Source organism: Salvelinus sp. IW2-2015, linkage group LG25, assembly GCF_002910315.2.
Source record: "Salvelinus sp. IW2-2015 linkage group LG25, ASM291031v2, whole genome shotgun sequence".
NCBI lineage: Eukaryota > Metazoa > Chordata > Actinopteri > Salmoniformes > Salmonidae > Salvelinus > Salvelinus sp. IW2-2015.
In genome coordinates, this window is record NC_036865.1 from 12,729,579 (window position 1) to 12,752,267 (window position 22,689).

Sequence of the window (22,689 nt, forward strand, 5' to 3'; positions counted from 1 at the left end):
CCTTCCATCAGGACAATGACCCTAAGCACATAGCCAAGAAATGCAAGAGTGGCGTCTTTGAATGTCCTTGAGTGGGCCAGCCAGAGCCCAGACTTGACCCGATCAAACATCTCTGGAAATACCTGAAAATAGCTGTGCAGTGACGCTCCCCATCCAACCTGAAAGAGCTTGAGAGGATCTGCAGAGAGAAGAATGAGAGAAACTTCCCAAATACAGGTGTGGCGAGCTTGTAGCGTCATACCCAAGAAGAATCGAGGCTGTAACCGCTGCCAAAGGTGCTTCAGCAAAGTACTGAGTAAAGGGTCTGAATACGTATGTAAATTTGATTAAAAAAATACAAATTCGAATAAAAAAAAATCAAACTTTTTGCTTTGTCATTGAGGTATTGTGTGTAGATTGATGATGACGGGAGGGGGCTGCGTCTGCTGGAGGAGCTGCTGGGGTTGCTTGTACACAGCAATGACATCATAGTTTCCTGAGGGTTGAAATACGAAATAGATTAGTTGAAAGGCACACTGTCAGGTCTGGGGTAAATGAGCTAAAATGCTTTTCTTCCAAGTATTGCTTTTGTTGCCTTCATATCAGACCACAGGAACTCTGACTGGTTCCAGTCCATGTCATATATTATATAGATCTATCTTCCCCCTTACTGAGTCTGTGGTACTGTCCCCTGTGGTATAAAATTAAATACTGTAACGTTCAAATGAAAGCTTGACTTGTAAAATGTCACATACAAGAACTGTGGGGGAGGATCATGGGACTACAATATGAATATAATTATTTTTATTCTACTGTGGACACTATGCCGCAGAGTAGCCCTTTTTTTATATTGAGGGAGTTTAATTAATCAGGAACTGGGTTCACAGGGCTATGTGACATGAATGGGCGAAAGCTGTGATGGAGGAGCGCCCTGCTCAAATAGAACAGTAATCTGCGCTGCCAGGTTATGTTGTCAACAAGACGGCATGATTCATCATTCAGAAAACATATGTATTTTCCATAAAGTATATGTTAGAATTTTACTAGTTTTACTTGGGAAGGCAGATAAAGTACATATTAGTTTTTTTTACGAAGAGCATACACTTTGCATGTGAACACTGAATCCTAAATCGTTACTCCATGTTCTTCACATACTTAATTTTGTTTTGAGCCGACTTCTCTGTGGGCTTTAAACGGAGCACCCTGCTCTTACCCGGGAGGCAGCCCGGTTTTCAAAACAATCACTTTTCACCCGGTGCAATCTCCGGCCAGCTTAATTGAATCCCCTCATTGTTATATCACTGTAGCTCTCAGCTACAGGAATGGGCGTATAGGTGGTTAAGCAAGTACATGAGGGCTACATCTCAATTCTCCACCTTTCTCTTATGGTGTGCACTTGCAAACTCCATCATGGAAGTGTGCAAGTGCACACTTCGGGAGAATCGGGACAATTCTGCAACATGTCCAAATCATTTGAGGACTGCATATGACAAAGGGTGCTCTTCACACGGTCTGTTCAGTGTGTGACAGTGTCTGAGTTACACAATCACTGTCAAGTAATGACTTGGAAACATACAGTACACAGTATCCACCTCTATGCTTAGTCTCGGCCTCTTATCTATCCAAGTAGTTAATTGTACCTAATTTGGGATACTTACTTGTATATGTCCTACATGTGTGCAGTGAAGATGCCCTCCAGTGTTGTCCACCACTCCTCTCCTGCAGCCACATCTGGAACTCCGACACAGTGAGAGAGCTGGGCAAAAAAGCAAAACAAAATGTTCTATCGTACGTGTGACGTTACACTATAGTTTCACATGCTTTCAGATAATCCCTTTGTTTTTGAATAGCAACATACCATTAGTGATCYCCTCTAGAGTAACTTTAGTGCAACAGCTTGCTAGCTATCTGGAAGGAGAATAAATAACCTTGCTAGCTAGTCATACAGCTACTTGTTCGAATGCACCTACTAAATGTGAAAGTACAAGACAAAAAAGCCACTTGCTGTACCTAAAGGTGTTCCACAATGGTGTCTTGTTGTGAAGCTAGACAGTGTCAGTGGGCTAGCTAGTTAACGTTAGCCAGTAACGGTAGCCAGTAATGTCTCTTCATAGCCAGCAAGCTACTATGTGGACACGTGCTCGTCGAACATCTCATTCTAAAATCATGGGCATTAATATGGAGTTGGTCCCCCCCCTTTGCTGCTATAACAGCCTACACTCTTCTGGGAATTTCTATTTACTAGATGTTGGAGCATTGCTGCGGGTGCTTGCTTCCATTCAGCCACAAGCTCCAATTCATCCCAAAAGTGTTTGATGGAGTTGAGGTCAGGACTCTGTGCAGGCCAGGCAAGGTCTTCCCCACCGATCTCACCAAACTATTTCTGTATGGATGTCGCTTTGTGCACGGGGCATTGTCATGCTGAAACAGGAAAGGTCTTTCGCCAAACTGTTGCCACAAAGTTAGAATCACAGAATCGTCAAGAATGTCAAAACAGCCCCAGATCATTAGTCCTCCTCCACCAAACTTTACAGTTGGGACTATGCATTCGGGTAGGTAGCGTTATCCTGGCATCCGCCAAACCCAGATTCGTCCGTCGGACTGCCAGATGGTCAAGTGTGATTCATCACTCCAGAGAACGTGTTTCCACAGTCCAATGGCGGCGAGCTGTTCGGCCATGAAAACCAATTTCATGAAGCTCCCGACGAACCGTTCTTGTGCTAACGTTGCTTCCAGAGGCAGTTTGGAACTCTGTAAGTGAGTGTTGCAACCGAGGACAGTAGATTTTTACGTGCTTCGCACTTGGAGGTCTCGTTCTGTGAGCTTGTGTGGCCTTTCAACTTCACAATAACAGCACTTAAAGTTGACCGGGGCACCTCTAGCATGGCAGAAATCTGACAAACTGACTTTTTGGAAAGTTGGAATACTATGACAGTACCATGTTGAAAGTCACTGAGTCCTGCAATAAGGCCATTCTACTGCCAATGTTTGTCTAAGGAGATTGCATGGCTGTGTTCGGTTTTAAATACCTTTCAGCAACAGGCGTGGCTGTTATAGCCAAATCCACTAATTTAAAGGGGTGTCCACATACTTTTGTTTACATATATTAGCTAGCCACTAGTAGCTATCTGTGTCCCCTCCACTGAGCTTTATTGTTCCCTACCGCAAATTTCTCGTTCTTCTGTTGGGTCTCTCCTTGGCTGTTGTTGTCGGAACAGCCTAAAACTCCACCACATCGATACAGCTTCTACCGAAAATGACTTGCTAGCAGGCATAGGCAGCCTCTCTTCCTTACCGAAAACCCGTGCACAGTGATTGACAATCAACACAGGTCAAACAATAATGCAAATGAGGAAACTAAATGGCGAAATGAAGCATTACGATTAATTTATTTTGAGTCTTAAACCCCACAGATGGAAAGGCAGTGTCAATTGAGAATTATTATTTTTGTCACAAGGAAATGAAATGGCAAATTGTTTTGTAAAGATTTGCCATTTTAAGCATTTAGATGTTTAAGTGTCAGTGTTGTACTGGATAGTACCATGGACGTAAAATATCAAACACACTTTGCTATTTTTCAAATTGGCAGACATTATGCATACCAGTCATGAAAATGATAATGCAATATATTTGTTATGCATTTTGTGACAATTCAAATTGAAATGCAATCTGTTTAGGTAAAGGAATTGTAAAAATGATATTGATTTATATTTTGCACATTTGCATTTCAAATTGAGTTTCGGAAGCTAAATGCTTGCATATTATAATTAGCTAGCTCTAAGAGTATGGGCTACCATTAGGCTAGACAACTAATCTCAACTCCATGATTTACGATAGAGTTGAGCGGCCACTATTGTGGGCGGACTGGAGCTCTGACGACACATAATGAAGTTTTTAACAATGTCATTTTTAAATGCGGGCTTTTTTTTGKGTTCTGAAATCCATAAAAAAAAATATATATCTTAATTTTATGACCCCAGAGCTCCAGTCCGCAACATTCAAATCAATGGAGGCCAGAAAAGTGGTAAAAATCTGGAAAATTATATTGTGTCAGCTAGGCTGAATTCTGTGCCAGAATTAAGGCTACTGGCTATCTGACAGGCTCACTAACCTGTTGAACTCGTCATCTTTCTTCACGAATCCGCAGGACATAAAACAATCGAGGTAAGATTGATATCGATTTTCAGACATGACATTTCCTTTTTTACTGTACGCTTTTTATATTCATTTGATTTGAAATGTCCTGTTTTACGCTTATTTCTGAGAGAAATATTTGAATCTCTGTGAAATGTCAATGGGGCACTGAGCTTAAACCAAGCTGTTTATTTTCAAACCCTTTTACACTTAATTCAGCTCGTGTCGTGCTAATTTTGCGAACTGCTGAAACAACTTTGAAGACAGTTCAAAGACACATTTTCTACACTGCACCTAATCAATTGCCCTCCCCCTGTAGAGTTAACCTCCCTGCATGTGTTTGTGTTGTAGATCAGCAAGGGGGACTATGAGGGTGAGGTGCAAATCTTTGGGAGCAGCAAGGTTCAGCAGAAGGCCCGAGAGATGATCGAGGAGTTGGTAGCCGGAGACAATGGCCCTGGGGGATTCCGCAGAGGTAAAACACACTTAAACCAATAGGAAAGGGAGAGAGCACTGAGTGTGGTACTGTAAACTGCAGATTGGACGGCGGTACATTCATGCTGCAAACAGCCCGTTCCATCTAATCCCAAAGATGCTATATTGGATTGAGGTCTGGGAACTGCTCATGCCACTCAAGTAAACTTAACTCTCATGTTCCAGGCATTGTTTTTCCACTCCTCAATTGTCCAGTGTTGGTGATTTCATGCCCATTGGAGCCGCTTCTTCTTGTTCTTAGTTGTAAGAGTGGGAACCCAGTGTGGTCGTTTGCTGCAATAGCCCATCCTTGACGAGGATCAACGAGTTGTGCCTTCTGAGATGCCATTCTGCACACCATTGTTATACTGCGCTGTTATTTGCCTGCCTGTTGGCTTGCACTATTCTTTCCATTCACCTTCGACCTCTCATCAACAAGCTGTTTTCGCCCACAGGAATGTCGCTTACTAGATGTTTTTTGTTAGTCGCACCGTTCTCGGTAAACCCTAGACACTGTCGTATGTGTGTGAAAAGGCCAGAAGGACGTTAGTTTGAGATACTAGATCCGGTGAGCCTGTTACCTACGATCATACTACGCTCAGTCGCTTAGGTCACTTGTTTTGCCCCTTCTAACGTTCAATCAAACAGTAACTGGATGCCAGTCTGCCTGCTTTATATGGCCAGCCACGTAACTCACTGTCTGTAGGAGCGATCCATTTTTGTGAATGGGGTGGTGTACCTAATAAACTGGCCGGTGAGTATGTGTTCTTGAAGGACCTCTTCAACTATAGCTTTTTGCATATACTTTGATCTTGTCTTAAAGGCCACTTTTCAACTTTTAATTCGACCTCATTCGCTATCTCCAGCACCAAACCAGTGTCTACATATTTGAAAACAGCGTGTTAAAAATAAAGACATATATATATATATATATATATATGTGTATATACACACACACACACACACACAGAGTACGAGTCAAATGTTTGTCCACCTACTCATTCAAGGGTTTTTCTTTTCTTTTTACTATTTTTGACATTGTAGAAGGATAATGAAGGAAGACATCAAAACTAATAAATAACACATGGAATCATGTAGTAACCAAAAAAAGTGTTAAAAAAAATGAAAATATATTTTCTATTCTTCAAAGTAGCCACCCTTTGCCTTGATGACAGCTTTGCACACTCTCGGCATTCTCTCAACCAGTTTCACCTGGAATGCTTTTCCAACAGTCTTGAAGGTGYTCCCACATATGCTGAACACTTGTTGGCTGCTTTTCCTTCACTCTGCGGTCCAATTGGCTTGAGGTTGGGTGATTGTGGAGGCCATGTCATCTGATGCAGCACTCGCATCACTCCTTGGAAAAATAACCCTTACACAGCCTGGAGGTGTGTTGGGTCATTGTCCTGTTGAAAAACAAATGATGGTCCCACTAAGCGCAAACCAGATGGGATGGCGTATCGCTGTGGTAGCCATGCTGGTTAAGTGTGCCTTGAATTCTAAATAAATCAGTCCTCAGCAAAGCACCATCACACCACCACCTCCATGCTTCACGGTGGGAACCACACATGCGGAGATCATCCGTTCACCTACTCTGCGTCTCACAAAGACACGACGGTTGGAATCAAAAAATCTCAAATTTAGACTCATCAGACCAAAGGACAGATTTCCACCGGTCTAATGTCCATTGCTAGTGTTTCTTGGCCCAAGCAAGTCTCTTCTTATTATTGGTGTCCTTTTAGTAGTGTTTTCTTTGCAGCAATTCGACCATGAAGGGCTGATTTCACGCATTTCTCCACTGAACAGTTGGTTTTGAGATGTCGTTTTCTAGAACTCTGTAGCATTTATTTGGTCTGCAATTTCTGAGGCTGGTAACTCTAATGAACTTATCCTCTGCAGCAGAGGTAACTCTGGGTCTTCCTTTCCTATGGTGGTCCTCATGAGAAGCTAGTTTCATCAGAGTGCTTGATGGTTTTTGCGACTGCAATTGAAAGTTTCAAAGTCCTTGAACGTCTTAAAATAATGATGGACTGTTTCTCTTTGCTTATTTGAGCTGTTCTTGCCATAATATGGACTTGGTCTTTTACCAAATAGCCCTATCTTCTGTATACCAACCCTACCTTATCATAACACAAGTGATGGGCTCAAACACAACCTCTACAGGATTGGTGGGTCCCCCTCGGGATGGTTGAGCTAACGTAGGCTAATGCGATTAGCATGAGATAGTAAGTAAYGAGAATTTCCCAGGACATAGACATCTGATATTGTCAGAAAGCTTAAATTGTTGGCAATTTAACTGCAATGTCCAATTTACAGTACATTTACATTTACATTTAAGTCATTTAGCAGACGCTCTTATCCAGAGCGACTTACAAATTGGTGCATTCACCTTATGATATCCAGTGGAACAACCACTTTACAATAGTGCATCTAACTCTTTTAAGGGGGAGGGGGGGGTTAGGAGATTACTTTATCCTATCCTAGGTATTCCTTAAAGAGGTGGGGTTTCAGGTGTCTCCGGAAGGTGGTGATTGACTCCGCTGACCTGGCGTCGTGAGGGAGTTTGTTCCACCATTGGGGTGCCAGAGCAGCGAACAGTTTTGACTGGGCTGAGCGGGAAGCTATTATAGCTATTATATTATACAGTAGCTATTATAGTGAAATAATACCGTGCAATGTTTTTGAGGAGCGTGCAGTTATGAACTTAAAGTTATTAATAAACCATTTGGGCAGTGGTTCATTGGATCAGTCTAAAACTTTGCACATACAATGCAGTCATCTAGTGGGCAAAATCAAAATTTCGCATGGGCTGGAATAATACATATGGCATTTCAAAGATGATGGTACAAAAAAAATACAAAACAAYGCATGTTTTTTTCTTTGTATTATCTTTCACCAGATCTAATGTATTGTATTCTCCTACATTCATTTCACATTTCCACAAATGTAAGTGTTTCCTTTCAAATGGTATCAAGAATATGCATTAAGAATATGCATTAGGTTAATTAAAAAGGAAAGAAATTACACAAATGAACTTTTAACAAGGCACACCTGTTAATTGAAATGCATTCCAGGTGACTACCTCATGAAGCTGGTTGAGAGAATGCCAAGACTGTGCAAAGCTGTCATCTGGTACTGTATCTTTTTTTAATGTAATGCCTTTTGTGACCGAACACTAGCACTTTACTTTTTACCCCCTACTAGCACTCTTTGCTGATTAACTTCTTTATTGAGGAGAAATGTCATGTGGTTGTCTCACCTAGCAATCTTAAGATGCACTAACTGTAAGTCGCTCTGGATAAGAGCGKCTGCTAAAAGACTAAAATGTAAAAACATAAACATATGGTAAGATTAAAAGTAACAAAACGGTGATCTTCAAAACCTGCAGCMATTTTTCTAGCCAGAGGGTGGGTATTTTCTTGTTCCCTACATTACAGTGAATTTCATAGTGTTTGAAAATCACTGTTTAAAATGTTTTAACTTTTGATGTCATCGGGTAGAACTTTTTTAACTTAATATTTTATATTACAAAATGTGGAAATGTTATTGTGCTGGAGATAATGAAAATGAGGTTAAAAAGTGGTGGAATTGCCCTGTCACGTTTTTAATTTCACTAACATCACATCTTTTGCTGTATCAAGTCAGTGTTCTTACAGTATAGAGTTCTCTGAAGCGTTTCATTGTCTGCTTTCAATGAAGGCTTTCCCTGCTATAACGGCCTCCTGTATTTTCCGGTGAACGATACTACTAGTTCTTCAGACTGAGTTTGTCTTTGTGTATTGCATTCTCTCTCAGAACCTGGGTGTGATGGAGGATTTGGGGTTAGAGGTGGAAGATTTGGGGGTGCTGGTGGCGGAGGCAGGAGCAGCTCCATCTGGTCAGCTGCAGCCCTGCAGGCGTCTGTGGAGGACAATCCTCCACAGGCCATCGACTGGGTCTCCATGAGGGCCAACCGGCACAAATACGAGGAGTTGAAGTGGCAGGGTGAGTGAGGGAGATGCACGCACGCACGCACAACACACACCGGGACTCTGTCACTGTTGATTGACAACTGTTCCTACACTTGATTCTCCTGTGTTTTTACATGACAGTATTCTGATTGATCGAGTTCTTAGTGGCTGAATAGAACGTTTTGATTTGGGATCCCTGCAGATCTCCCACCTCTGAAGAAGGATTTCTACTTTGAGTCAGAGATTGTAGCCAGTCGGTGTGAAGAGGAAGTAAAGGCATGGAGGTAAGTTGGGGACGTGGGCTTAATTTTGTCTCAATGGAGGTATATTTCTTGTCCAGCAGAGGATGCTGTTTATCTATCCACTTTCTGAGTTCAATTTTATTTTATTTTTTCTGCTCAGTAAAATGTTATCAACTCTTCTCAGTAGTCTTTGGTTTTGTACCAACCTACATGAAAGCAAAGTAACTATATTCCTGACTAATTCCACCCTCTCTTCCCGTAGGAAAGCGAATAACGATATCTTTGTGGATGACCTGAAGGAGGGAGAAGGGGAGAAGCGTTCCTTTCCCAACCCTGTGGTCACGTTCGACGAAGCCTTCCTGCGCTATCCTGGGATCATGGAGAATATTGTCAGAGTCGGCTTCGCCAAGCCAACTCCTATCCAGGTCCTTATTCAATCAGAGTCCAACCTCCCTTCCAAAACCTTAGTGTTGTTTGTATACAATCTTTGACCGTCTCTGAGCAAAGACTTGAGTGATTTTCACTGACCAATTTAGATGAGCAATACACTCCAAATTGAACTGACCAATATAGATGAGCAATACACTCCAAATTGAACTGACCAATATAGTGCACTCACTCCATGCCCTTCAAGTTGGAGCATGATGGGAGCGGTTCAACTAGCTAACATATGGAATTGACTTAAGATGTTGATACCATGCATCATTTCGCCATTATATTGTAGTACCCCTTTAGTTATCAAAATAAATATTTAGTTTCAAAATATTGAATATGACCTTTACTACTATAGCCCATAGAAACGCATTGAATAACACATTCATAAATGGCAAAAAGACAGTCAGTTAAAAAGGTTTTGAAGTGTCTGTCCTATATCTAGGAGATATAAGACATTAGTGTTTTTTGGGACATATTTAACCCCAACAAAATGTTGGCTACATTACAGTTGATGATTTACAATAACTTAATGGGTACATTACAGTTGATGATTTACAATAACTTAATGGGTACATTACAGTTGATTTCCTGCAAAATATAGAAATGAAAAGCACTATGGATTAAGAGAATTAGAAAATAATACTTCCCAATTCTCTACTTTCTCAAAGTGTTTACTTGTTCACTTTCCTTCACTGATTGAATTAAAAGGAAATGGCTGGTATTAGAAATATGTTGGAAACTCTATCCCATGCCTCCACCAATCCAATATGTTTACATTTGTGGGAAATAGTGAACGTGTACATAATTCAGTAGACATTTTGGCGCTGGCAAAAAAAAGGCATTTCGTTATACTTGTTCACTTGACATTGAAACTTTAAATGTGAAAGATGTTATTGGGAAACGCCCTTTTGAAGCTCACTGAACAACATTTTTTCAGAGGTCTATGCCTGCTATTTGATGACTCATAGCTTACTGTTGTCTGTAGTTATTTTCAGTATGCATGCACTGAGTTTCTGTTACGCTTCTGTCATTCACACGGTCTTTATTGTGAGAAAATATTTAGTTTTCTCTAACAATAAATCCACTACTGTGATGCCACATTTGATACTTAGTACCATACACAGTTGCACTATAACTCCCATGTTGTCAGTGTCATTCCCATGACAGTTGTCCCCCTGTCCCAGTCTCAAGCCTGGCCCATGTCGCTGAAAGGAGATGACCTGATCGCGATCGCCCAGACAGGCACAGGGAAGACACTGGCCTATCTCCTACCTGGCTTCATTCACATGGATGGCCAGCCTGTGTAAGTTTTTACCACCGTACTGGTATTTCTTCCAGCCATGCGTCTTTCACACAATTGCTCATTCCAAGATTGACCCCTACCCCTAATGGTCATGTGTAGTTCAGAAATAATGGGATAGGCATTCTTTACATTTTGTGGGTGTGTGGCATTTTTTACATTTGTGCCTGTATGGTTTACACAGAAAACGTGATAAGCAGGACGGCCCTGGTATGCTTGTTCTGACTCCCACTAGAGAGCTGGCTCTGCAGATTGAGTCAGAGTGCAACAAGTACAGCTACAAGGGCTTCAAATGGTACCATACGTGCTCCTAACACTGTATAGAATTATCATACTAGGGCTTTAACAAGCACCACATATATTCTACTGTACTAACACCATAATACACACTAGCTTATTGAGGTACCATACCTATATTACTAACGCTACTTATGAAACCACAAGGGCTTCAAGAGATCGCATCTATACTATGACCTACAGGTGAGATGTCTGCATGTAGAGCTACCCCCTCTGTGTTGTCTCTGTGTAGTGTGTGTGTCTATGGAGGTGGAGACCGCAGGGCCCAGATCAAAGCGATCTCAGCTGGAGTAGACATTGTGATCGCCACGCCTGGCCGGCTTAACGACCTGCAGATGAACGAGCTGATCAACCTGCGTTCCATCACCTACCTGGTGTGTGTATGTGTGGGGGCAGTGGTGAGAATGTGTATGCGCACGACTGTATTTGTGCGTGGCTTTGTATATTGCTGGTAGCGTTTGAGCATGTGTGTAACTGTTTTATTTTGTGTTAGGTGCTGGATGAGGCAGACAGGATGCTTGACATGGGCTTTGAGCCTCAAATCATGAAAATTCTTCTGGACGTCCGTCCGGACAGGCAGACTATGATGACCAGGTAAAAGGACCCTATGATGCGAACACCCCGTTACTTCAGACGGACTACAACTGTATCAACGTTCAGTTCCACAGTGTATGTAGCTCATCTGTTTTGTAAGAGTTAAATGCCTACCATTCTTTTGTTGATCTTTGCCCATCTTAATGTCTTGTCTCTTCTCCGATTGGCTGATTCAGTGCCACCTGGCCCACGGGAGTGAGGCGATTGGCCAAGACGTACCTGAAGAACCCCATGATGGTGTATGTGGGAACTCTGGACCTGGCTGTGAGTGGAGCTAATGCTTCTGCTGCTCATTCCAAATAAATAAGAAATGAATGGGATGTGTTAAGACCTAGGCCGGGATTCAATCTGATCAAGAGTTATATGTATTGTGGCTTTTAAAGGCAATTTCCGATTTAAGTGCACATGCTGCGTTTACCGTGAATGGGATCTCTGCGAACGCGGGAACATTTTTAAAGCCGCAATGCCTATAACCCACAATTGGATTGATTGCAAGCCCTGGCTTATTCCGAGGTGCTTAAGTCGGAGGTGCTAAAGGAGCTCCTTAAACTTGACACAAAAAAGCCATCTGGGTCAGATGGTTTAGACCCTATCTTCTTTAAGGTTGCTGCCCCTATCATCGCAAAGCCTATCTCTGACCTTTTTAACATGTCTCTCCTTTCTGGGTAGGTTCCCATTGCTTGGAAGGCAGCCTCAGTTCGTCCTTTATTTAAAGGTGGAGATCAAGCTGATCCTAACAGTTATAGGCCTATTTCTATTTTGCCCTGTTTACAAAAGTGTTGGATAAACTTGTCAATAATCAACTGACTGGTTTTCTTGATGTCTATAGTATTCTCTCGGGCTTGCAATCTGGTTTCCGCTCAGGTTATGGATGTGTCACTGCAACCTTAAAGGTCCTCAATGAGGAGTATTGGTGTCTCTGATGGGTCTTTGGCCTGGTTTGCTAACTACCTCAGAGTACAGTGTATAAAGTCAGAAAATCTGCTGTCTCAGCCAGTGCCTGTCACCAAGGGTGTACCCCAAGGCTCGATCCTAGGCACCACGTTCTTCTCAATTTACATCAACAACATAGCTGAGGCAGTAAGAAGCTCTCTCATCCATTTATATACAGATGATAGTCTTATACTCAGCTGGCCCCTCCCCAAATTGTGTTAAACACTCTACAACAAAGCTTTCTTCGTGTCCAACATGCTCTCTCTGCCCTTAACCTTGTTCTGAACGCCTCCAAAACAGATGTCATGTGGTTTGGTAAGAAGAATGCTCCTCTTCTGTGTTATTACTACCTCTGAGGGTTTAGAGCTTGAGGTAGTCACCGCATATAAGTACATGGGAGTATGGCTAGACGGTGTACTGTCCTTCTCTCAGCACATATCAAAGCTGCAGGCTAAAGTTAAATCTAGACTTGGTTTCCTCTATCGTAATCGCTCCACTTTCACCCAAGCTGCCAAACTATCCCTGATTCAGATGACCATCCCACCCATGCTAGATTACGGAGACATAATTTATAGATCGGCAGGTAAGGGTGCTCTCGAGCGGCTAGATGTTCTTTACCATTCGGCCATCAGATTTGCCACTGCACTCTATACTCCTCTGTAAACTGGTCATCTGTATACCCGTCGCAAGACCCACTGGTTGATGCTTATTTATAAAACCCTCTTAGGCCTCACTCCCCCCCTATCTGAGATCTACTGCAGCCCTCATTCTCCACATACAACACCCGTTCTGCCAGTCACATTCTGTTAAAGGTCCCCAAAGCACACATCCCTGGGTCGCTCCTCTTTTCAGTTTGCTGCAGCTAGCAACTGGAACGAGCTGCAACAAACACTCAAATTGGACAGTTTTATCTCAATCGCTTCATTCAAAGACTCAATCATGGACACTCTTACTGACAGTTGTGGCTGCTTTGTATGATGTATTGTCGTCTCTACCTTCTTGACCTTTGTGCTTTTGACTTTGCCCAATGTTTGTACCATGTTTTTGTGTTGCTACCATGTTGTTGTCATGTGTCACTACCATGCTGTGTTGTCTTAGGTCTCTTTATGTAGTGTTGTATCTCTCGTTGTGATGTGTGTGTTGTCCTATATTTATATTGTTTTTATTTTTTAAATCCCAGGCCCCCGTCCCCGCAGGAGGCCTTTTGCCTTTTGGTAGGCCGTCATTGTAAATAAGAATTTGTTCTTAACTGACTTGCCTAGTTAAATAAAAAATATTAACAGCACTCATGTTTGTCCCTGCCCAACCTAATAATCTGTAGGTTTCTCTCTACTCTCTCAGGCTGTGAACACAGTGGAGCAGACTGTTCTCTTTTGTCAAGACGAGGAGAAGAAGGCCTATCTCTTTAACTTCGTCCACAACATGGAGCCTGAGGACAAAGTGCTCATCTTCGTAGGCAAGAAGATAATGTGAGTGTTGCCCTGCACCCCTCTGTTCTCTCCTTGTTATATGTCCAATGTCAGCAAGACATTGATGGGCAGCGAGACATTGAGAAAACTAGAGATAATCTCTAGTCCGATTCTAGAGGCACTTCATGTATATTTGACAGAATTACGTAGGTATAAGATTGGATAGGTGTAAAAAAAAAAAAATCAGGAAAGAAATCCCTGGCAAAAATCGAAGTAAACACTTTGTTTTCAGAGGATTTTAAAATGACCTAATTACTTTTATCAAAATTTTAAGTGCTTTATATGATGTGTGTTATTTTTCATACAGTTCTTTAGAAGAATAATTGCATGTCAAATGTCTGGCACCCCTGCAGTTAACCTTTAAAACATATGTCCCCCTTAGAATATAGTTGAATAGCCTTGGTGTAATGGATATTGTAGTAGCTCCACCTTGCTTCTGATAGGTTAAGTGGACTTTTCACAAGGGCGAAAAGAGGTAAGAGTTCTACCCATCGCATATGTGGGTCCCAAAAAAATGTTTACAGGGCTGGGTCCTAAAATAATGACGTTTACACGGCTCGGTCACAAAATAAATGTGTAAAATGATCAAAACTATTTCAGTTAGTTATGCAAGACATTTTATAGATGAAACAATAAGTAGACTATTGCTTTTAAATGTGCATGGTTTTTCTCCTGTGACGAAACACAACTGAGTCGGGGGATGTGGCATATTTCTAAACTCTTCTGCGGTAGGATACACGTGAGTATCCTCAATGAAAGGTGGCTATAGGCGGGGAGGACACTTCTGTTTGCCTACTAATGAAATGACACACTCCTCGAACACTTACTGGTTTCCGGGTCTCGGAGGAGAAGACTAAGGATGCTTTTTTTTGCCCAAACGAGAGAACCTGTATGACTCAACTGTGAATGCAGCAGCCCACACTGGTTTGATTTAGACAACCTACCCCTCCAGGCTGTTTCGTACAGACTGAGCACTGTTTTGAGGTGTGGCTTTTATTTGCGCTTCCAGGAAAACTAAACACACGCTATGTTTTAGTTATGTTTTCCTGGCACCACACTGCCAGGTCGGTGACCTCCTACCTGTAAAGCTTTGTCACTGACTGTAAGGCAGGGCTCCATTGTGCAACCATTTAGTCGCATTATGCGACACTTTGATTTGGCTGTGCGAGTTCGATTTTTAATTGTTCTCACAGGTGCAAGCTGCAAATTCTAGCTGGACACTTCTGTCAAAACATTTGTTCTATTTGGGGGGTGGCTAAAACCATAATTTGGTCAAACTGTAAGCTAAAGTGCATTAATATCCTGATTCCTGCATGAAGGTGTCTGCCCTAACCCAAAATGCAAACATGGGGAAACCCAGTTTTGAAAGCAGCTACTGTTGTAATGGTTGGAGAGAGGAGGATCTCATCTTTATGTAGGTATTCCATTTATTTCTCATATCTCAATTTTTTTTACTGAAGTACAGTGCTTTCTTAAAGTATTCCCACCTTTTTGACTTTCCACATTTTGTTACTGTCTGAATTTAAAATGGAGATAATTTCTTTTGTCACTGGCCTACACACAATGTCAGTGGAATTATGTTTTTTGACATTTTTTACAAAATGTTATGGCAAGCCTAAAGTTCAGGAGTAAAAATTGGCTTAAATCACACAATAACTTGCATGTACACACTGTGTGCAATAATTGTGTTTAACATGATTTTTGAATGACTACCTCATCTCTATACCCCACACCTACAGTGCATTTGCAAAGTATTCAGACTCCTTCACTTTTCCACATTTTGTTACAGCCTTATTTTAAATGTATTACAAAAACTTTTAAAAAATGAAATCGTGGATAGATGGGCCTTGGTCAGGGAAGTGACCAAGAACCCGTTGGTCACTCTGACAGGGCGCCAGTGTTCCTCTGTGGATATGGGCACTCTGCAGCACTCTACCAATCAGGCCTTTTATGGTAGTGGCCAGATGGAAGCCACTCTTCAGTAAAAGGCACATGACATCCCGCTTGGAATTTGCCAAAAGACACCTAAAGGACTCTCAGACCGTGAGAAACAAGATTCTCTGGTCTGATGAAACCAAGATTGATCTCTTTGGCCTGAATGCCAAGTGTCACGTCTTTAGGAAACCTGGGACCATCCCTACGGTGAAGCATGGTGCTGTGAGGATGTTTTTTGGGACTAGTTTCAATGTCCTTGAGTGGCCCAGCCAGAGCCCGAACTTGAACCTGATTTTGAACATCTCTAGAGACACCTGAAAATAGCTGTGCAGCGACGCTCCCCATCCAACCTGAGCTTGAGGATCTGCAGAGAAGAATTGGAGAAATGCTCCAAATAGGGTAGATGCTGATCTTCTCTCCCTGGTACTGCAGTCTCCCAATCTCTCCCGCCAGGTGAAGAATTTATTTAGCCTCGAAGCCATTTTATCATACACCAGTTTTCATTTTATCATAGGTCTGATGTGATGAGCAATGTTGACCACCACTCTAGTTTCTTACCTCCCAAAGAGGAACAAGAATGTGGTCCTCCTGAGCACACTGCACTAAACAGCTGAGATCAGTGATTGTGAGGACAGGAAGCCAGCTATCATCCTGGACTACAACCACAACAAAGGAGGCGTGGACAACCTGGACAAGGTGATTGGAACTTACAGTTGCAGGAGGATGACTGGCCCCTGGTCATCTTCCATAACATAATTGATGTGTCCTCCATACAATGCCTTTGTGATATGAACAAGATCAACCCTACCTGGATGCCTGATAAGTGGGAACAAGAGGAGCGTGTTCCTGGAGCAGCTGGGAAAGGCACATGTAACCCCACACATTCAAAGAAGGGAGCGCCTCCCCCGCACAGCAGCCTCTGCAGCGATTGTGAAAGCTGTCCAGGTGGCTGAATCTTGTCCCGATCCACCTGAGGCTGGGTCAGGCAAGAGGAGGAGATGCCAATTCTGCCCCCCGAAGAAGGACTGTAAAACAAATGCTATGTGCTGCACATGTGAAATACTTCTGCAAAGTCCATGCACCATGGTTGGCACAGTTAGAAAAAAACTGTTAGAAAAAAACAGACATGCCATTATCACAGTGCCATCCGTCTTGTTACTAAAGCACCTTATACGACCCACCACTGCGACCTGTATGCCCTAGTCGGCTGGCCCTCGCTACATGTTCGTCGTCAGACCCACTGGCTCCAGGTCATCTACAAGGCTATGCTAGGTAAAGTGCCGCCTTATCTCAGTTCACTGGTCACGATGGCTACACCCACCCGTAGCACACGCTCCAGCAGGTGTATCTCACTGATCATCCCTAAAGCCAAAACCTCATTTGGACGCCTTTCCTTCCAGTTCTCTGCTGCCTGCGACTGGAACGAATTGCAAAAATCTCTGAAGTTGGAGACTTTTATCTCCCTCAACAACTTTAAACATCGGCTATCTGAGCAGCTAACCGATCGCTGCAGCTGTACATAGTCCATCTGTAAACTACCCACCCAATTTACCTACCTCACCCCCCATACTGCTTTTATTTCTTTTATTTTCTGCTCTTTTGCACACCAGTATCTCTACTTGCACATGATCATCTGATTTATCACTCCAGTGTTAATCTGCTAAATTGTAATTATTCGATTTATTGCCTACCTCCTCATGCCTTTTGCACACATTGTATATAGATTCTCTTTTTTTCTACCATGTTATTGACTTGTTTATTGTTTACTCCATGTGTAACTCTGTGTTGTTGTCTGTTCACACTGCTATGCTTTATCTTGGCCAGGTCGCAGTTGCAAATGAGAACTTGTTCTCAACTAGCCTACCTGGTTAAATAAAGGTGAAACAAAAAAGAAGAAAAAAAGGGGTCTTTTCATAGTCCCCAAATCCAGAACAATATCAAGAAAACGTACAGTATTATATAGAGTCCTTATTGCATGGAACATCCATCTCATATTGCTCAAATAAACAGAAAACCTGGTTTCAAAAAACAGATTAAGAAACACCTCGCGGCACAACGCCTCTCCCTTATTTGACATGGATAGTTTGTGTGTATGCATTGATATGTAGGCTACGTGTGCCTTTAAAAATGTATGTCCTTGAGCTGTTCTTGTCTAATGATGATCTGTATTATGTCATTCTGTATTATGTTTTGTGTGGACCCCAGGAAGAGTAGCTGCTGCTTTTGCAACAGCTAATGGGGATCCTAATAAAATACCAAATACCATGCACACACACTTGCATACTGTCCTACATGTGCTAATTAGAGTTGATTTATGTTCTTCACATCTTATTTTATTATTGTTGTTTATACACCTTGTGGGTGGGGGCAATGGTTCAAAAAATGGGAGAAGACTAGTGTTTTGTAGTTGAGTTCAGCATTCTACAGTATAAAGAATATATCACTACGTTGCCAGAGAAGTTGAAGACATTGTTTCCCTTCAATAAAATGCATTCAAAACTACTTTCTGCACATTTCTGCTACTTTCTTAGGCTATATAAGAACTATCTCTTGCAAAAAAATGTTTACACCTATGCAGTACCTTTATCAATAATAATAAACCTCTACTTTAGTAAAGRAAACAATTATGACAGGTGTGTTGTAATAAAAACGAGTGGTGTCCACTGATTAAATGCAGTCTTTCTGCATTGTGAAGAGGGAAAACCCACATATTCACAAAGTTTGTGATGAATGACCTGTTGTTTCTTCATGCAAAATAGATTTGGGGTTTAAAATTCAATTAAGCGGCCTTATTTTAGGGGTTTCGTGAAGGCGGGTAATTTTTTACCCTTAGGACAAGGGGAGTATACAGAATGTTAAGACTACACAAGGGTTAATCAATCACCAAGTACTAGAAGGTTTTCTGATTTCTTACCAAAAGGTGTGACGACCTGTCCAGTGACATGTGTCTGCGGGGCCTGGCAGTACAGAGTCTTCATGGGGACCGGGAACAGTGTGACCGCGAGGAGGCGCTCAAGGACTTCAAAGAAAGTAGGTTGATAAGTAATCCCTAACCACTGATCTGAGGTCAGTGGTCCTCTGGAGCKCAGTTGATGGAGTATGGCTCATGCAACGCCAAGATAGTGAGTTCGATTACTGGGACCACCGATATGTAAAAAATTATACACACATGACTGTAAGTCACTGGATAGAACCGTCTGCTAAATCGCATATACAGTTGAAGTCGGAAGTTTACATACACCTTAGCCAAATACATTTAAACTCAGTTTTTCACAATTCCTGACATTTAATCTGAGTAAAAATGCCCTGTTTTAGGTCAGTTAGGATCACCACTTTTATTTTAAGAATGTGAAATGTCAGAATAATATAATTATTTCAGTTTTATTTCTTCATCACATTCCCAGTGGTCAGAAGTTATACATACACTCAGTTAATATTTGTAGCATTGCCTTTAAATTATTTAACTTGGGTGAAACGTTTTGGGTAGCCTTCCACAATAAGTTGGGTGAATTTTGCCTATTCCTCCTGACAGAGCTGTGTAACTGAGTCAGGTTTGTAGGTCTCCTTGCTCACACACGCTTTTTCAGTTCTGCCCACAAATGTTCTATGGGATTGAGGTCAGCTGGTTGTGATGGCCACTCCAATACCTTGACTTTGTTGTCCTTAAGCCATTTTGCTTGCTTCAATATATCCACATAATTTCCTTCTCATGATGCTGTCTATTTTGTGAAGTGCACAGCCCTCCTGCAGCAAAGCACCCCACAACATGATGCTGCCCACCCCCGTGCTTCACGGTTGGATTGTGTTCTTCGGCTTGCAAGCCTCCCCTTCTTCCCCAAACAAAATCAATGGTCATTATGGCCAAAAAGTTATATTTTTTGTCTCATCAGACCAGAGGACATTTCTCCAAAAGTATGATCTTGTCCCCATGTGCAGTTGCAAACCCTAGTCTGGCTTTTTTTATGGCGGTTTTGGAGCAGTGGCTTCTTCCTTGCTGAGCGGCCTTTCAGGTTATGTCGATATAGGACTCGTTTTACTGTGGATATCGATACTTTTGTACCTGTTTCCTCCAGCATCTTCACTAGGTCCTTTGCTGYTGTTCTGGGATTGATTTGCACTTTTCGCACCAAAGTACGTTCATCTGTAGGAGACAGAACGCGTCTCCTTCCTGAGCGGTATGACTGCTGCGTGGTCCCATGGTGTTTATACTTGTTCTTGTACTTGTTTTACTCGTTTATACTGCGTACTATTGTTTATATAGATGAACAAGGTACCTTCAGGCATTTGGTAATTGCTCCCAAGGATGAACCAGATTTGTGGAGGTCTACAATCTTTTGTCTGAGGTCTTGGCTGATTTCTTTTGATTTTCCCATGATGTCAAGCAAAGAGGCACTGAGTTTGAAGGTAGGCCTTGAAATACATCCACAGGTACACCTCAAATATTGTCAATTAGCCTATCAGAAACTTCTAAAGTCATGACATAATTTTCTGTAATTTTTCAAGCTGTTTAACGGCACAGTCAACTTAGTGTATGTAAACTTCTGACCCACTGGAATTGTGATACAGTGAATTATAAGTGAAATAATCTCTGTAAACAATTGTTGGAAAAATTACTTGTCATGCATAAGGTAGATGTCCTAACTGACTTGCCAGAACTATAGTTTGTTAACAAGTAATTTGTGGAGTGTTTGAAAAATGAGTTTTAATGTATATTTAAAGCTGGGGTAGCCAACCCTCCTGGAGAGCTACTGGGGTTGCAGGCTTTCGCCTCAACCCCGTTGTAACACACCTGATTTCACTATTCAAGGTTCTGGTGTGCAGCTAATTAGTAGAATCGGGTGTGCTAGAGTAGGGTCGGCTCCTGTAGGAGATTAGCTCTCCAGGAGGTGGATTAAGTAATGTGTCCTCCTGGAGAAGTCAGGCATGTAGAGTGCATCATATTAACTAGTCATCTCAAATCAAATGTTATTTGTCACATACACATGGTTAGCAGATGTGAATGCGAGTGTAGCGAAATGCTTGTGCTTTGTGTTCTGACCATGCAGTAATATCTAACAAGTAATCTAACAATTTGGCAACAACTACCTTATACACACAAGTGTAAAGGAATGAATAAGAATATGTATACATATTCATATACATAAAAAATATATGAATGAGTTATGGCCGAACGGCATAGGCAAGATGCAGTAGATGATATAGAGTACAGTATATGAGATGAGTAATGTAGGGTATGTAAACATTATATAAAGTGGCATTGTTTAGAGGGGCTAGTGCTACATTTATTACATAMATTTTTCCATTATTAAAGTGGCTAGAGTCGGTATGTTGGCAGCAGCCACCCAATGTTAGTGATGGCTATTTAACAGTCTGATGGCCTTGAGATAGAAGCTGTTTTTCAGTCCCTGCTTTGATGCACCTGTACTGACCTCGCCTTCTGGATGATAGCGGGGTGAACAGGCAGTGGCTCAGGTGGTTGTCCTTGATGATCTTTTTGGCCTTCCTGTGACATCGGGTAGTATAGGTGTCCTGGAGGGCAGGTAGTTTGCCCCCTGTGATGCGTTGTGCAGACCGCACCACCCTCTGGAGAGCCTTACRGTTGTGGGCGGARCAGTTGAGGTACCAGGCGGCGATACAGGATGCTCTCGATTTTGCATCTGTAAAAGTTTGAATGTTTTTGGTGACCAGCCGAATTTCTTCAGCCTCCTGAGGTTGAAGAGGCGCTGCTGCGCCTTCATCGCACTGTCTGTGTGGGTGGACCATTTCAGTTTGTCCGTGATGTGTACGCCGAGGAACTTAACTTTCCACCTTCTCCACTACTGTCCCGTCAATGTGGATAGGGGGCTGCTCCCTCTGCTGTTTCCTGAAGTCCATGATCATCTCCTTTGTTTTGTTGACGTTGAGTGAGAGGTTGTTTTCCTGACACCACACTCCGAGGGCCCTCACCTCCTCCCTGTAGGCCGTCTCGTCGTTGTTGGTAATCAAGCCTACCACTGTAGTGTCGTCTGCAAACTTGATGATTGAGTTGGAGGCGTGCATGGCCATGCAGTCATGGGTGAACAGGGAGTACAGGAGAGGGCTGAGAACGCGTCCTTGTGGGGCCCCAGGGTTGAGGATCAGCGGGGTGGAGATGTTACCTACCCTCACCACCTGGGGGCGACCCATCAGGAAGTCCAGGACCCAGTTGCACAGGGCGGGGTCGAGACCTAGGGTCTCGAGCTTAATGACGAGTTTGGAGGGTACTATGGTGTTAAATGCTGAGCTGTAGTAGATGAACAGCATTCTTACATAGGTATTCCTCTTGTCCAGATGGGTTAGGGCAGTGTGATTGCGATTGCGTAGTCTCTGGACCTATTGGGGTGGTAAGCAAATTGGAGTGGGTCTAGGGTGTCAGGTAGGGTGGAGGTGATATGGTCCTTGACTAGTCTCTCAAAGCACTTCATGATGACTGAAGTGAGTGCTACGGGGCGGTAGTCATTTAGCTCAGTTAGCTTTCTTGGGAACAGGAACAATGGTGGCCCTCTTGAAGCATGTGGGAACAGCAGACAAGGATAAGGATTGATTGAATATGTCCGTAAACACACCAGCCAGCTGGTCTGCGCATGCTCTGAGGACACGGCTGGGGATGCCGTCTGGACCTGCAGCCTTGCGAGGATTAACACGTTTAAATGTTTTACTCACGTTGGCTGCAGTGAAGGCGAGCCTGCAGGTTTTGGTAGCGGGCCGTGTCAGTGGCACTGTATTGTCCTCAAATTGAGCAAAGAAGTTGTTTAGTTTGTCTGGGAGCAAGACATCCTGGTCCGCGACGGGGCTGTTTTTTTTTGTAGTCCGTGATTGACTGGAGACCCTGCCACATACCTCATCTCTCTACGAGTGTGGTTGATTTTGTGTGTGTGCTTCGTAAACAACAGTTGTAGACTAACAGTGATATGTTTACTTATGGGCCC

General features: G+C 42.6%; 1 protein-coding gene across 2 annotated transcripts in view; it reads left to right on the forward strand.

Moving 5' to 3' along the window:
• ddx43 (DEAD (Asp-Glu-Ala-Asp) box polypeptide 43) overlaps nt 1–22,689 on the forward strand; it is a 31,403-nt gene that overhangs the window by 5,332 nt on the left and 3,382 nt on the right. The window contains exons 3-13 of one of the 2 annotated variants that reach the window (XM_023969766.2): nt 4,465–4,588; nt 8,383–8,571; nt 8,740–8,821; nt 9,042–9,204; nt 10,399–10,517; nt 10,699–10,809; nt 11,044–11,185; nt 11,305–11,405; nt 11,582–11,669; nt 13,680–13,807; nt 18,663–18,772. In XM_023969766.2, the coding sequence (XP_023825534.1) occupies nt 4,465–4,588; nt 8,383–8,571; nt 8,740–8,821; nt 9,042–9,204; nt 10,399–10,517; nt 10,699–10,809; nt 11,044–11,185; nt 11,305–11,405; nt 11,582–11,669; nt 13,680–13,807; nt 18,663–18,772 (1,357 nt within the window). The remainder of the gene's footprint in view (nt 1–4,464; nt 4,589–8,382; nt 8,572–8,739; nt 8,822–9,041; nt 9,205–10,398; nt 10,518–10,698; nt 10,810–11,043; nt 11,186–11,304; nt 11,406–11,581; nt 11,670–13,679; nt 13,808–18,662; nt 18,773–22,689) is intronic. The other variant, XM_023969768.2, reaches the window with a different exon arrangement.